The sequence below is a fragment of the Vipera ursinii genome, assembly GCF_947247035.1.
Source record: "Vipera ursinii genome assembly, chromosome: 7".
Taxonomy (NCBI): Eukaryota; Metazoa; Chordata; class Lepidosauria; order Squamata; family Viperidae; genus Vipera; species Vipera ursinii.
The window spans coordinates 10,549,438-10,564,627 of NC_139521.1; the positions used below are offsets into that span (position 1 = coordinate 10,549,438).

At 40.2% G+C, this 15,190-nt stretch overlaps 1 protein-coding gene across 1 annotated transcript in view; it reads right to left on the reverse strand.

The window, feature by feature from the left end:
• CLOCK (clock circadian regulator) overlaps window positions 1-15,190 on the reverse strand; it is a 65,377-nt gene that overhangs the window by 7,498 nt on the left and 42,689 nt on the right. The window contains exons 11-22 of the mRNA XM_083367901.1: window positions 13,208-13,326; window positions 12,260-12,342; window positions 11,942-12,048; window positions 11,297-11,444; window positions 10,944-11,019; window positions 10,455-10,596; window positions 9,368-9,468; window positions 8,528-8,617; window positions 5,824-5,982; window positions 3,118-3,324; window positions 2,113-2,318; window positions 200-500 (exon numbers count right to left, since the gene is read on the reverse strand). Of these exons, the coding sequence (XP_083224027.1) occupies window positions 200-500; window positions 2,113-2,318; window positions 3,118-3,324; window positions 5,824-5,982; window positions 8,528-8,617; window positions 9,368-9,468; window positions 10,455-10,596; window positions 10,944-11,019; window positions 11,297-11,444; window positions 11,942-12,048; window positions 12,260-12,342; window positions 13,208-13,326 (1,739 nt within the window). The remainder of the gene's footprint in view (window positions 1-199; window positions 501-2,112; window positions 2,319-3,117; window positions 3,325-5,823; window positions 5,983-8,527; window positions 8,618-9,367; window positions 9,469-10,454; window positions 10,597-10,943; window positions 11,020-11,296; window positions 11,445-11,941; window positions 12,049-12,259; window positions 12,343-13,207; window positions 13,327-15,190) is intronic.

The window sequence follows — 15,190 nt, forward strand, 5'->3', positions numbered from 1 at the left end:
ACGCCCACCCAGCAGGCCATACGCACTCTAGCCACGCCCACCCAGTAGGCCACGCCCACCCAGGCCATACGCACCCGGCCCCCTGAGGGCAACCGCAATGCTGATGCGGCCCTTCATGAAATTGAGTTTGACACCCCTGATCTACTAGTTTAACTGAACTGGCTGTTCAAAGAGCTTTTTTTCCCCCTGCTGCTTTCACCTGTAAGAACTGTTGAGGATGCTGAGTCAATTGAGCCTGAGCTGGAGGTTGAACGGCAGGAAGCTGCTGCGGCAACTGCTCCTGTTGGCTTTGTTGCTGCTGTTCTTGTTGTTGCTGCTGCTGCTGCTGTTGCTGCGGCATTGACAGTGTCTGTGGCGGCGGCGGCTGTTGCTGTTGTGCAGCAAAAGTCGGATAAGCAGTCACCACCTGTCCCATAAACATGGTACTTGGTACCATTACTGCTCCGCAGGCTACAGGCGCAGTCACTAATTTTGTCACAAGCTGTTGGCCTTGGGAAAATCTGTGAAAGCAAAAAAAGGATCACTTGCCCGTCCCGGGGTATTCTAAACAGAATAAAGGTGAACAATGTTGGCTTGGACTGCCAGTAGGTTTTGTATAAAATGGCAGCCCCGTTGGGACAGAACAAATGTCCCAACGGATCCGGCATTTTGAGCCGGATCCCGCCAGACGGGGTTCTCTTTTATTAGCAACCTTTTAGTACAATTAGCGTCACGTGGATACAATTCGACTCAGCTAACTAAACGTTAAAAAAGTTTATCTGCTGAATAGGTATGTTGGTGGAACTACAAATCAATTATGTTCACTAGCCAAGAGACCTAGGCATAGTCCTCCCCCCCCCCCCGTTGGGAAGCACAGTTTAAAAGGATGGCTTCACAATCGAAAGAGGCTTCTCCACCCAGCTTTATAGCCAAATAATTTCAAGAAAGTCAAGTCCGGGCATGAAGGCAATAGGTTGCCATCACCAGATACGTTCAGCAAATGGCAGCCAGTTAGTTGGCTTTTAACGGATCAGGAAAAGCCAACCTGAAGCCACAGAGCCTCCAATATTCTGCCCCCAGAATGATCGTTTCTCGGATTCCTCTGACCACAATTGCTGAAAACTTGCAGCATGGGAGAGGGGGTGGTGGTGTTTGTTTGTTGTTGTTTTTTTGACGAGGCGCAGCATTTTGAGGCTAACACAAAAACTGCGTAGGGAACCTTAAAAATGAGCTTAATGTTGTTTAAAAAGACCCCAAATTTAAAAAAAGACAAAAAAAAACCAAGAAAAAAAATATCCAGAAAATTTTTATCTTTGCCTCACGTGTGACCCTAATCCACCTCTGAGGCACCATCACTCCATCCCTGCTAGCTCTCCCTTTCCCAAGTAACGTTAAGTGCTGCCGCAGTCACCAGAAGATTGCTCCCACGCATAGTAGATCACGTATCAAAATATGTTAAGTTGGTCTCTTTCTTGTTTCCTAATTTATTAAACATGTTTCCTAATTTAATCCTGAGAGAGAGAGAGGGAAAGAGGGAGGGAGGGAGAGAGAGAGAGAGGGAGAGGGAGGGAGAGGGGGGGAGAGGGAGGGAGGGAGAGAGGGGGGAGGGAGAGGGGAAGAGAGAAGAAGAGAGGAAGAGAGAGAGAGAGGGAGGGGGAGAGAGGGAGAGCGAGAGGGAGGGAGAGGGGGGAGGGAGGGAGACAAGAAGAGAGAGGAAGAGAGAGAAAGGAAGAGAGGGAGAGGGAGAGAGAGAGGAGAAGGAGAGAGGGAGAGAGAGAGAGGGAGTGAGAGAGGAGAGGAAGAGGGAGAGGGAGGGAGTGAGAGAGGAAGAGGGAGGGAGAGGGAGGAAGAGGGGGGAGGGAGGGAGGGAGAGGGGGAGAGGAAGAGAGAGAGGGAGAGAGAGAGGGGGAGAGGGAGGGGGAGAGAGAAGAGAGAGAGAGGGAGAGGGACAGAGGGAGAGAGGGAGAGAGACAGAGGGAGGGAAGGAGGGAGAGAGAGAGTGAGAGAGATTTTGGGAAGTAGGAAGACAGCAGACAATTATGAAGAAGGAGAAAAGGCATGGTTGGCTGCTGCAGAAGCATTTCATATGGCAAAATTCGATCGCCAGGCTGCCTCGTGTCATTTTACGCTCACCTGATTTGCCTATCCTGGGCAAATGTGGTAATGGCAGCATTCTGGTTATTGGTCTGCTGCAGAGTAGAAGGAAGCTGGACTACATTTCCTGCAGCCGGCTGAGAAATTACCATAGTGTTGTATAATGGGGCCGATAGCGTGTTCTGGCCTTGAGGGCTTAGAGACGTCTGTTGACTGTGCCCACTGAGAATGCTTTGTTGATTATGCTGCAGAAATAAAACATTTTGTCAGCCCAATTCTTCAGCTTCATGCAATAGATCTGAACTATCACTATTCCAATGGTAAAAAACAACAAAAACAGTAGTCTAAATTAAATAAGAATAGCAACTATGAGCTAATTATAGTACTTAAACAATACCTTTTTCTGAGCTTAGCTGTGACCTGTAAGCATTTCCTTATGCAAAGAAGTCAGTTTCTTCTTGAAGACATGTGCTAACAAAATAAGTGCTGGTGACATCACACAGATGCAAGAGACGGTTGTGACACATAATTAGGGTATGAAGTACTTTGATTTCATTCCCAGAAAGTTGCCTCAGAACATACAGAGACCCAAAGAGGATCAAATCCCATAATGGCAGATTTCCAGGGGAAAAAAACCTGGGCTGTTCAAAAGAATTGCACAGATATGCCAAATTTATGTCACCCCCTATACTTCAAATCACTATTTTGGAACTGAATCTGAAACATTACACCTGGGGTCTTCAAACTTGGCCCTTTTATGGCTTGTGGACTTCAACTCCCAGAATTCCTCAGCCAGCTATGTTGAGTTGAAGTCCACAAGTCATAAAAGGGCCAAGGTTGAAGACTCCGGCATTACACCAATGTTTCTCAACCTTCGTGAATTTTAAATGGGTGGACTTCAATTCCCAGAATCCCCCAGCCAATGCGGCTGGCTGGAGAATTCTGGGTGTTGAAGTCCGCCTGTCTAAATGTCACCAAGGTTGATAAAGGAAGCATTACACAACTCTGCAAAACATCACCATATGGCTGAATCTTATCTACTACCTGTGCTGTGGTACTTTGCAGAGATTGTTGCTGCATCATGTGGTGAGAACCAATATGTCCGCTGTTCATGCCACCTTGGATCTGGTTAGTCTGAACGACCTGGCCTTGCATGCTTATTGGCGCGATCTGTTGAATGGTTGATGCGTTTCCAGAAGCTAGCTGTACAGAACCAAAGTTCAACCCCGGAGCTGATTGTTGCAAGAACATCTTTTGGAAGAAACATAGTTCATATCAATGCTTAAAATACTACTAACAATTAAATGATTATTGCATGATTATGGTAACATTGTTTATGAGAAATTAAATGTATCCAATCAAGACTCTCAGAAATAAGAGCCATTCAGCAGAAAGCTCTGATAATTATTAGAACATATAATAATGTAACTTGGAAGGAAGTCAATATTTGATAACCCCTACAAGTAGTCCTGGTTTAGCAACTGGTTCATGTAGAGCAGGGGTGTCAAACTGGCGGCCCGTGGGCCGGATGCCTCACACGCAGGCCACACCCACCCCGGCTCCACAAAGGCAAAAAACGTTGCGATACATCAAGTGACGCAATCGAGTTTAACACCCATGATGTAGAGACTATTCGTAGTTACACCGGTAATGAAAATTAACTTTATGAGTAATCCTGGCTTTTATGACCTTTGCAGGTCTACAGAGCAAAGAAAAGCTGAAATAAAACTGAAGACTTTCAGAGGAAGAAACGTCAGACTGAAAACGGTTCTGTGAAAAGCATGGTAAAGAACAAAGAGACAGTAAACAGAACAGCTCTTTGGACAAAGAGATGGTATGAAATTATCCAGAACTACTCCGGAAGTTGCTCCTCACAATTAAGACCACAAAGCAGGGGTCTCTTGTATTTTGAGCAGTGGGATGTGAGTGAATAGTTATTTTGCTCAAATTGAACTTGGAGCTTTTAAAAGGACAGTAGTTTCCTATACTTCACTTTCTAATCACATTTGGAAATTGCTTATTGACTTATTTTTCAGCTATTTAGAAATCTTTGACTTAATGAATAAGAAAACACTGGATGAGTCTGCCATTAATTCTTTAATGAAAGAATACTTTAACTACAAGCCTAAGTACTTAAAAAATTGAAATAAACAGAAAAAGACTGATTAAGATTTTCATTTTAGACATTTATAAACAGATTATAGAGCCTTGGTGGAGCAGTGGGCTAATGCCTCCTTAAGTAACACCAGCTGCCTGCAATTAGTGCAGGTTCGCATCCCACCAGGCTCAAGGTTGACTCAGCCTTCCATCCTTCCAAGGTAGGTAAAATGAGGACCCAGATTGTTGGGGGCAATTAAGCTGACTTTGTAATAATGCCGCTTGGGGGGTGTATGAAAGCCCTAATAAGCAGGCATATACATAGAATGAAGGCTACTGCTAAGCTTGTAAGCCACCCTGAGTCTTCGGAGAAGGGCGGGATATAAATGGAATTAAAATAAATAAATAAAATTAAGAATCTAGATAAATCTGAAATAAGATTTTGGAATTAATTATAAGAATCCTTCCTATGGAAAAGTCAACTTGTTTTGAACATAAAAGAGATAAAGAATTTCAAACTTTGGACACTGGAGGGAGCTAAAGATTTTGATTAAAGAATATATAAAATATTACAACATTGGAAATATTGAAAGCTACTGTTGAAAAATGTACCTAATATTGTTAATATTGACAATGTAAATAGCAATGTTTGCTTCTATGGATAGATTGTGTCCAGAAGTTCTTTTGGAGTTAAAAATGGATTTACAAATGACAGGCTACAAGAAAGACATGGGAAAAGATGGACAAATTGGCTGATGCTTTAACAATAAAAAAGAAATTACAAATAATAAACCAAGGGAGGGGTCTGGATAATTATTTTATATTGACTTTACAAAAGAAATTTACTAAAGCTTGAAAGAATCTAGTGAGAAAGAGTTAAAATGAAAGAAAAAGAAATTAAGTTCTACAAGATTACTTGAATGGACTAAAAATTAAGACTGTTGTTACCAGTAGAAGTAGAAGGAAGAAATATAAAGATTGTTTCTTTGATTGTTAAAATAGTTATGTTGTTATTTCTGACAAACCTTAATGGACTGTAACTGATACCACGACTGAAATGATGATGCTTTATGGATTTGTTTATAGATAAGAGATGGGACATTGGATGAACAGATCCAATCGCTTGAAAATTAAGAGGAGATGACAAGTTAGTAACATTGTATATACTTGTGATGAAGATTGGAAATTACTTCCTTAGATATTACTTTTCTTTTTCTTTAACAAATTCTTACATTACTTTCTTTTTTTTCCCCTTTTTTCATGTTTTCTTTTCTATTTTTTCGTTATTTTACTTTGCATTTTTAACTGTTTAATACATTTTTGTAAAAAAGGAAATCTGAACCGAAGTCATAAAATTATGATCCTTCACAAATGATCAAGCTGTAGGTCGCTCAATGAGGACTATCTTTAATATTAATTATCCAATTAATTAATATAAATAGAATCGACTGTTATGTTTGCGAACATTTTTCTGAAGAAATGAATCACCAAAATATAGATAGCTGTCTTTATCGTGAAATTTTGTAGATAAAATACTACAGTTTATTCTAGCCAATAGAAATATAAATACAATTTTCATTGGTTGAAGTCAAATCTCATTTTTACATAGGCGGAAACGCTATCTACTGTCCTAACTAATTAGTTCAAACTAACCTGGAGACCTTGCCCATGGACCATCTGGAGTTGTTCCTGAATCTTTCGCAGTTCTTCTTGCTGGCGATGGATGTTTGCTTCTATCATTCGTGTTCTTTGTTCCAATTGGTCCTTTAAGTGTTGCATAGCTCCTAATTGAGCAGAAAACTGAAGCATTGGCTACAAAGCAGAATTTTTTATAAAAGAGCTGAATCAGTAATCAATATGTTATAAGAAAAGTATCCGACTATTTTTATTTATTTATTTATTTTGGGGGACTTATATGCCACCCTGTCTCCCGAAGGACTCAGGGCAGCTAGCAACAATAAAAATACAATAATACAAAAGTTAAAAAAAAAGAATTAAACTAGCAGCCCCAATAATAAGTTAAAACATTTTTAAAAATCCCTATTGTCAGTCCAGGTCAGCCTGATGGAAAAGAAATGTTTTAAAGTCGCAGCGAAAGGACCGGAGATCCAGGGCCATCCGGAGCTCAAGGGGGAGTTGGTTCCACAGGGCTGGCGCTCCCACAGAGAAGGCCCTCCCCCTGGGGGTCGCCAGCCGACATTGTCTAGCCGACGGCACCCTGAGGAGGCCCTCCCTGTGTGAGCGCACCGGGCGATGGGAAGTCGTTCCCGGCAGTAGACGGTCCTGCAAATATCCCGGGCCTAGGCCATGTAGGGCTTTAAAGGTAAGTACCAACATAACATAACATAACATAAGCACCCTTCTGTTAGCTATATATACACTGAAATCAATTTAATCGGCTAAAGTATTTATCAATGAATCCAGCCTAAAACAAAACAAAAATCCAACTTAGAGAACACTGAGCTTTTAGAGAAACCTTAAAAGCAAAAAATAATAATAATGAGAAAATGGAACCAGCTGAACCAAGGGAAAAGCAGCCAGATAAACAGGAGCTATAGATTCCAAATAAAAGCTCCGGTGTAAGACTTACTTATGTGACAGAACAGTAGAAAACTATAGCGGGACTAAAAAGTTTATGATTGTTTGTATTTTTATACCCTGTATTTAGCTCTGGGAAGTCGGGGAGGGGGGGAGGGGGAGGCGAGGGAGGAGTCGGGGAGGTTTGGGGAGAGGGAAGGGGGTTGGGAGGGGTTTTGTTTTTTAAAAAATGTACTGTAAAACTTTTCAATAAAAAAAAAGAAAACTATAGCGTGCAATGCAGCCGTCTGTTATTTATAGAATGCTGATTTAACTAGGTAGATAAGCTGATGAATTTGGCACAGGATTGCAAAAATGAAAACTATTACAGGTTTGCGACTGAAATGACCTCTTATCAAATACACTGTCTCTCAATCGTATTCAATACCCAAATGATCGTTTAAAGGTGGTTTAAATACCTTTTTTAATTGTTTGCTCTTTGCAGTTCTTAAATTTGGCTACTGGGGCACAATTGAAAAGCAAACTGAAAAGCAGAATTACCATTTGGACTGCTAATTCAAAACTAGCTTTAGGAAATGAATTCCACAATCCAGACAAATCATAGTACTGTATTTTCTGGCGTATAAGACTACTTTTTAACCCATGAAAATCTTCTCAAAAGTCAGGGGTCGTCTTATACGCCGGGTGCTGAAACTTTAGGGACAGGGCTGGCTGGAAAACCTGGAGCGGATCTCCCATTTAGTCTGCGCAGGGAAAGCAGGACCAATTGGAGAAGAAGCTGCAGTCTGTGATTTTTTACAGGGTTTATAGGGTTTCCTGCCTTAGGAGGGGGTTGGACTAGATGACCTCCAAGGTCCCCTCCAACTTATTATTATTATTATTATTATTATTATTGTTGTTGTTGTTGTTGTTGTTGTTGTTGTTGCTGTTTAATCCACTTGCACTGTTTTATGTTTACATGTTTGATGACAAACAGCCTTATGTTTATAAGTGACAGTTTTCCTACTAGGCACCTGCATGTCATAAGCATTTGAATTAAAATTACCATATTAAAATCAAATCTGATGTTTTTAAATTTTTATTTAGTGTGCGTTGGAAGAGGGGTAGTCTTATACGGCGAGTATAGCCCAAGCCCTATAATATAATAATGAGGACCCAGATTGTTGGGGGCAATAAGCTGACTTTGTAATAATGCCGCTTGGGTGTGTGTGTGAAAGCCCTAACAAGCAGGCATATACATAGAATGAAGGCTACTGCTAAGCTTGTAAGCCGCCCTGAGTCTTCGGAGAAGGGCGGGATATAAATGGAATTAAATAAATAAATTTAACAGGAAATGTAGGGGGTCGTCTTATACGCCCAGTCGTCTTATACGCCGGAAAATACGGTATTCCAACTGAAACCAACAGCACTACCAGTGTCATGTTACTCAGATCCCCAAATCAATTAATGAGTCACTGGTATCCTTCCAAATATTTTACTAGTTCTGGTAAAAACCTTTAAGGGGAGGGGGGGAAACATACAGAAATAGCCAGAGTAAGAACTTAAATTTTATATTGCCTTGGCAGCTGACGGATCCTGGCCAAGCTTATCTGGACTGGGGAGCTGAGTAGGATCAGACAAGGTTAGTAGTTGGGGGAAGAAGCCTGTCAGGACTTTAGATCACACTGGACACTAACAAAAAAATATTCTTATTTGTCTCTAAGAATTGAGTCTGATCCAGCTACGACCTTTTAAATTCCGTCTTAAATTTTGCATTGTATTTTTGGTACCCTTGCAAAAAGTATCGCCGTTTGCTTTAACGTTCAGATTGCATTGCTACCTGAGACATGCCTTGCTGAAGTTGCAAAGTTGCCGGCTGGGTCATCATTGCCTGTGCCAGAGGCTGCCCAATAGATTGTGAATTTAAAGACTGAAATTGGAAAAAAAATATATATATACGCATGTAATTATTCGGTTACATTTCTTTCACGTCTGGTGAAGATCAAGCAAAACTCTATTTGAATGGCAAAGGATATCAGGAAAATATTTTGTGTTAGTTGCTTCTACTAACCTAGCTGAATAAAAACAAATCCTGTCATAGGATAACGAGAATGAATTTGGGCCATGTAAAATCATTTAATGAAGTCAGCTTGCTGCTTCTGATCTGCCTTAGTATAAATTCTCGTAAAAATTGTCAAGGGTACAGTCTCGCTGAGGCCGATGGAGAACAAACAGTCAAAGAAGAAACCTCAGAGATTTACCCCTGTGTTGCTTTCAGGGAATATAACAATTTTCTATAAACATCTTTGTCTTTGCACCTCAAGGTTACCTGACATGAAAGAGATGCAAATAGAAAAGTAATTCTAAAGAACACGAACATTTATAACCGGACGGTTCAGCTGAAAGACATCACGTTCAACCCACCACATTCGAATAGGCGTTACCTCCCGTATGACTTGAACAGCCAGATGTACTGGGTGACAGAAACAAAAAGGTGCTATAAAAATGTGTCTATAGAGCACAGGGCAAAACCCCCTTAGATATCTGAACGTTTCCAAAACGATTAAGCGTAAACTGGATGATGAGGTAATCTTCTAGCTGGTTTATTTGCTGTTCTCCTTAAGGAAGGCAAGTAACACTTCTTAACTTTGGAGAAGGGACGCTACTTCTAAAGAATTACCTGGTTACCAAGCGAAGCTCTCCTATGGACAGGCTTTTCGTGTGCAGATAAATTTTGCCTTGGAGGAGTGCTGGTATCCACTGTCATCTTTGTCGGGGTTGCTAAAGCCGTAGCCAATGAATATTGAAAGATAATTTCATTAACCACCTCGAACAGGGCTTTTCAACCTTTCCCCCCATTGTACCACTTTTAGGATATGGCAACATCCGAGGACCACCCGTCGCCTAGCAAGGTGTCAAAAACTTGATGACACCCTCCCCCCCAAAAAAGGAAAAAAAGTGATGAAGTACAGGTAGCCCTCGACTTACAACAGTTCGCTTAGAGACTGTTTGAAGTTACAATGGCACTGAAAAAAAGTGCCCCCCAAGCCACAGCCAAGCAAGACACCTGCCTGCCCGCCCGGCGGTGCTCTTTCTCCTGTCCGAGGTTTTCATTGTTGTGAGCATTTCTGTTGAGGATTGGCAGTGGGGGTGGGGTGGTGGTGGGTGTTTGGTTTTTATTCCCCCCCCCTCTGCTGGGTGGTTGCAGCAGGTTTTGGTCACTTCACATGACCCTGGGACACTGTGACCGTCATAAATATGAATCAGTTGCCAAGCATCTGAATGTAAATCACAAGACCCTGGAGATGCTGCAACATTCCAGCTGATCGGCGTTTCTTCTGGGCTCGGTAGAAGTGCCAGGATCAGCGCCGAGCTCCAGCTGGCGCTGATCCTGGCGCTTCCGCTGAGCCCTGACAGCCCTGCAGCTCCAGCCGTCTCTCGCTCAGGCTTGTGCGGTGCTGCCAACTGTTCAGCTCACTCCCCTCCCCCGCTACCACTTTTCTAGGATGGTTGCGTACCACCTGCCAGGTGCCAATGTACCACAGGTGGTAACCGTACCACTGGTTGAAAAGCCCTGTGCTAGAACATATACGCTTAGACAAATGCTTAGTCTTTCACTGGAAAATTATAAAGCTTTTAAGATTGAAAACAGGCTCCCATGTAATCACTTGTCCTTTGTTTTTTAAGTCTCTTAGCTTCAAACAGAATGTATCAGAAACGGACTATAGTCAACCAAAGGAAAAGGTGTTTCAATTCTCGACACTCACATGAAGGATCAGAAACTGCCGTACGAGAAGATTTCCTGGAACTCCTAGAAGAGGCGGAAAGTGTGGGACTGTGATCAAATCTCTCCAATGCTTCTTTGAGGCTCACTGTATTTATATGATTGTCAGAACCAGAATCCTGACTCTGGAGGGGGAGGAAAAAAAAAGGTTTTGCTATCTCGCCCAAAACAAAACAATAAGGAAAAATCAGGTTACGTTTTTAAATGGTGCAGGGGGAAAAAAAAACTTTGCGAGGGCCACCACTTTCAAATGGCATTCATCTCCATCTACCTTGTCTTGTAACGCCAAGTACATATCTTTCCAGGCTCTTTGCGCCATGTACTCGTATATAATTTTTATGTGAATGTATTTTTGGAGATCCAGTTCACTTTATAGATGCAAATTAATTTTAATCTATTTAAATCATTCACCAGGTGAAAAGAACAATATACTTAGTAAAAAGAACAAATATAAAGAAGGCAGAAAACATACTTTCTCTGCTATAATCTCTGGCAGAGATTCTTCTATGCCAAGTTCACGCCGCCTTTCTGCTCGAACCTCAGCATAACTACAGATAAAAAAGTGAAAATATCAGGATATTATCAAAACACAAACGCATTAGCACCATTCGAGATATTATACTTTTAGTTCTGCAGGGTTCTCTGCTAAAGCAAAACATAATTATAATGCAATCATTAATGTAATCATACAATGTTTGTCTTGACTAACTCCGATATTTTTCACTAGCCATTTTCCTGAAGCTTAGTTGAAATAGCAAAAAGTAAAATAGATGTAGAAAATGGTTTTAACCAATTAAAGTAAAAAGTGATGCAGAGTTATGTTACCTTACTACTGTGTGTGTACACACGATGAATTCTGGTCTAGAATTCCACTGATGGTAGGTGATATAGTAATGAGTCTGCAACCAAATCCACTGCTGGCCTTTTGTGAGGAATCGGTAATAGCAGGATTTCCCTTTGCCGTACTGCATTACTACAATGTGAAACAACAAAGGGGGGCTTCACAAGATGCTAAAGAGTTGCACATAAAAGAGTTTAAATCTGCTGGAGACAAGATATCCAAATGACAAGAAAGAATCAATGCTGAACAGGCTACATAAAACCCGTTGGTTTTAAAAAGAGTAGGCAATAAAGGTACTTCAACACAACTTTTAAAATTTGTGAAGATGTGCCAAATCAAAGTGAGCTAATAATAAAAAAGAAAAAAAGGAAGCCTTTCTTAAAAATAAGGAAAAGAGCTCTATGAACTTTACTTATAATGATTGCACCATTGGTACATTCTTTCTAAGCAAGTTGCATTTCCTAAGCTTTAATTACAGGGGAAAAAATAGGAATATGTTTACCATTTGACATATTAATGGTGTTGCATTGGGTTCCTTACCCTGGGCAAAGGTTAAACTAGATTACCTCCAAGATCCCTTTCAACTCTTATATTCTGTGATAATGTAGGATGATTATGTTATTACTTACAATGCTCATGACATTTTGCCAAATTTTCCAGGTCATCCACATGATAATAATCATAGCCTGATGTCCCCAACACTTCAAATGGTAAATAGCCTATAATTGGTGGTGCCCTGGATAATGATACAAGGATTATTTCTTTGGTTTTCAGAAATGAGAAAAAAATGCTATTTTTTTTTGAAAAATGCATGGTTGGAATTAAATAAAAATATTCACCAACCACAACAGTATTCATTGTTTGCTATATACAGATAAGGCCAAATAATGCCCACTTGTGATAATAAAATGCTACTACTTGGGTACTATATTTCTAAGAAATGGCACCTGTGATCCAAGAAAAGGAATTTCCATTCTAAGCTATGCCTGGAGGTGAACTCTTCGTTAGGTTCTTCTACTGTGCTCATTTCCTAGGGAAAAAAATATTTTAAAAATGTAAGATTCTCAGAATTCCTCGGATCTAATTTAAAGACTCTTTGTAATACAGTTGTCCAGATAATGTATCTGATTAATTTAATGAAACTAGCTGCACATGCATTACTATCAATTTTATAGGGTGAACATTTCATCACCGCAGGAATTTTGTTCACGGGTTCAACAGAAGGAACCACAGGCATCCCCAGCATATCCACCTATTTCTCTTCAGAGCTGGGAATAAGCCTGCCGATGTAGCTGGTCACTGTACTATTTCCAATTGATAATTCATGTGCTGTATCCTTTTTTAAAAGAGGACAGCCTTTAGAAATAATTTCCAGCAATTTTAGAAATAATTTCCAGCAATTTAATTTTGCACGATGAATGACTCACCACACAGATATCAGCATTTCCATAGGGAAGATAAATCTACTTTGGTTCCAGTACCAAACAGTTGAGACATATAAGGTTAAGGTAAGACTTGGGCTTAATCCACTAGATCGGGGGTGTCAAACTGCCGGCCCACGGGCCGGATGCGTCATCCAGAAGCCGCACCCAGCCCATTGCCGGCAATGGCAAAACAGTTCCAATACGTCTCGTGTGTTTGACATGTCTGCACTAGATGTTACTAAAATGCACCGAACAGAAGCTGGATGTAAATGCTTTCACATCTCCAGTACTTCATAAAAGCCCTTTGTCTAGACTAGAGCAAATACCATTATTAGTTTGTTATTTTAACAACTAAATATCCTCTCCAGTCTGGAAACTGTTGCCTAATAACTATTAAATAAGAATAAATCAGATTAAGTTAAATGCAAAGAGCTAGCCAAAAAAGATTTTGATGAAATAATTTTAACAAACCTTAATAAACTGAGGTGTAGCTAACCTAACTGTAGCTACAAGGCAAATTCTGTCTTCATATGAAGACTTGTGAGGTCGCTGGATGGTTTCTTCATAACCATTATGTGCAGAGTTAGACACTATACAGAAAAGAAAGAGTTTAAAATTGCAATAACTTCAAAGCATCAGCACACACACACATAAATAAGCAATAGTTCGAAATATAACATACCGTCACCTGAAAAGTAAGAGTTCACTTTTTAAATGAGAATTTAAACTATCACTTTAAATTAAACTTTAATTGCACTAAAGTGATATTAATCCAAAATCTGTTCAGTTAGTGAAACTAATTCATTAGAATAACCACTTGATTTTAATCAACAGCGAATTTTAATTTTCCCCCACACTTCGGACTAAAATCCAAAATATTCTACAACATTTCACAGATTGCCACTGAACTGCAGAAAGAGAACGTGAAAAAGAGAATGCTAATGAATAAAGATTTTGTTCATTCACACAGAGCTTATAATTAAAAGGTTTTAATTATTACTGGCCATCCATGAAGGGAAGGAAAGATCACAGGTAACAGAAGTGTGACGGATCATGTCAATGGCTTCCTCCATTTGATGAAAAAACCCTCAATTCTTCTTCCTAACCAACCCTAGCTATTTGGTCCAGGGATGTCATCATTTACTATTACTGCACACAAGGAAAACCAGTTCTTGCTTGCCATTTGTTCTGCTTACGAGTCTTTTCAGCAATTCTCATCACCATAGTATTCTTAGTGCTGGTAAATGCCCTTTATTGTTACTATCAGCTGCAACCTACCCATTGGTGCCTTTCACTAAAGAAAAAAAGCCTGGCCTGTCACATGAAGCTACTAGGTGCTTTCTCTGTTTTCACATCCAGTCACTGACAGAAAACAGCAGAAACCAAGAGAAAAGAATGACTATGCTAGTGAACACTGTCAAAATAAAAATAAATATGATCAAAATGAGCTATAAATAGAATTTCTGAAGTTGCTGCCGGAGAATATCTCTCAGCATGTAAAATAGAGGAAAATGAATAGTATGTTTTATGTATCCAAACACAAGTAAAATAAGGGTTATATTATGAGACCCAAATCTGCATATTTTTTTTGCTCCAGTGTTACAAATATGAATAAAACTAGATTTGTTCAAAGGGCTATTGAGGTTTTCTGTCCATTCTGACAAAAAAAAATATTCATTGCATTATAATACAGGTAGTCCTCGACTTACAATCACAACTGAACCCAAAACGTTTGTTGCTAAGCAAGACAGTTATATGAATTTTGTCCCATTTTACCACTTTCCTTGCCACGGTTATTAAGCGAATCACTGCAGCTATTAAGTTAGTGACGTAGTTGTTAAGTGAATCTGGCTTCCCCGTTGACTTTCGATTGTCTGAAATTCGTAAAAGGTGATCATGTGATCCCAGGACACTGCAACCATTATAAATGTGAGTCAGTGGCCAAGTGTCTGAATTTTGATGCCATGACCACGTGAAAAATGGCCACCTTTTTCAGTGCCCCTGCAACTTTGAATGGTCGCTAAACAAACTGTTGCAAGTCGAGGACTCCCTGTATTTCTTCCGTTGCATTGCAACCATTGGAAGGGAAATGAATGTAGGTTACATATAAACTAAGACAATATATAAACCATTTCCATTGTATGGAACTGAACCACCCCACTAATTCTGAGCTATTTGGAAAAGTGTGTCAAGCAAGCACATCAGCGGTTACAGGAATGTAAGCGGGAAGAACTAATTACGAAGAGTAACTGGCTTTTTAGCCCACAGTCTGACCAGACCTATAGGCTAAGTAAGCTGGGCAGATGGTCCTCAACTTACAACAGTTCACTTAGTGACTCTTCAAAATTACAGTGGCACCAAAAAAAGTGACTACGACTATTTTTCACACTTACAACCGTTGCAGCATCCCCATCATCATCGGATCAAAATTCAGATGATGGTTATGATGGTCAC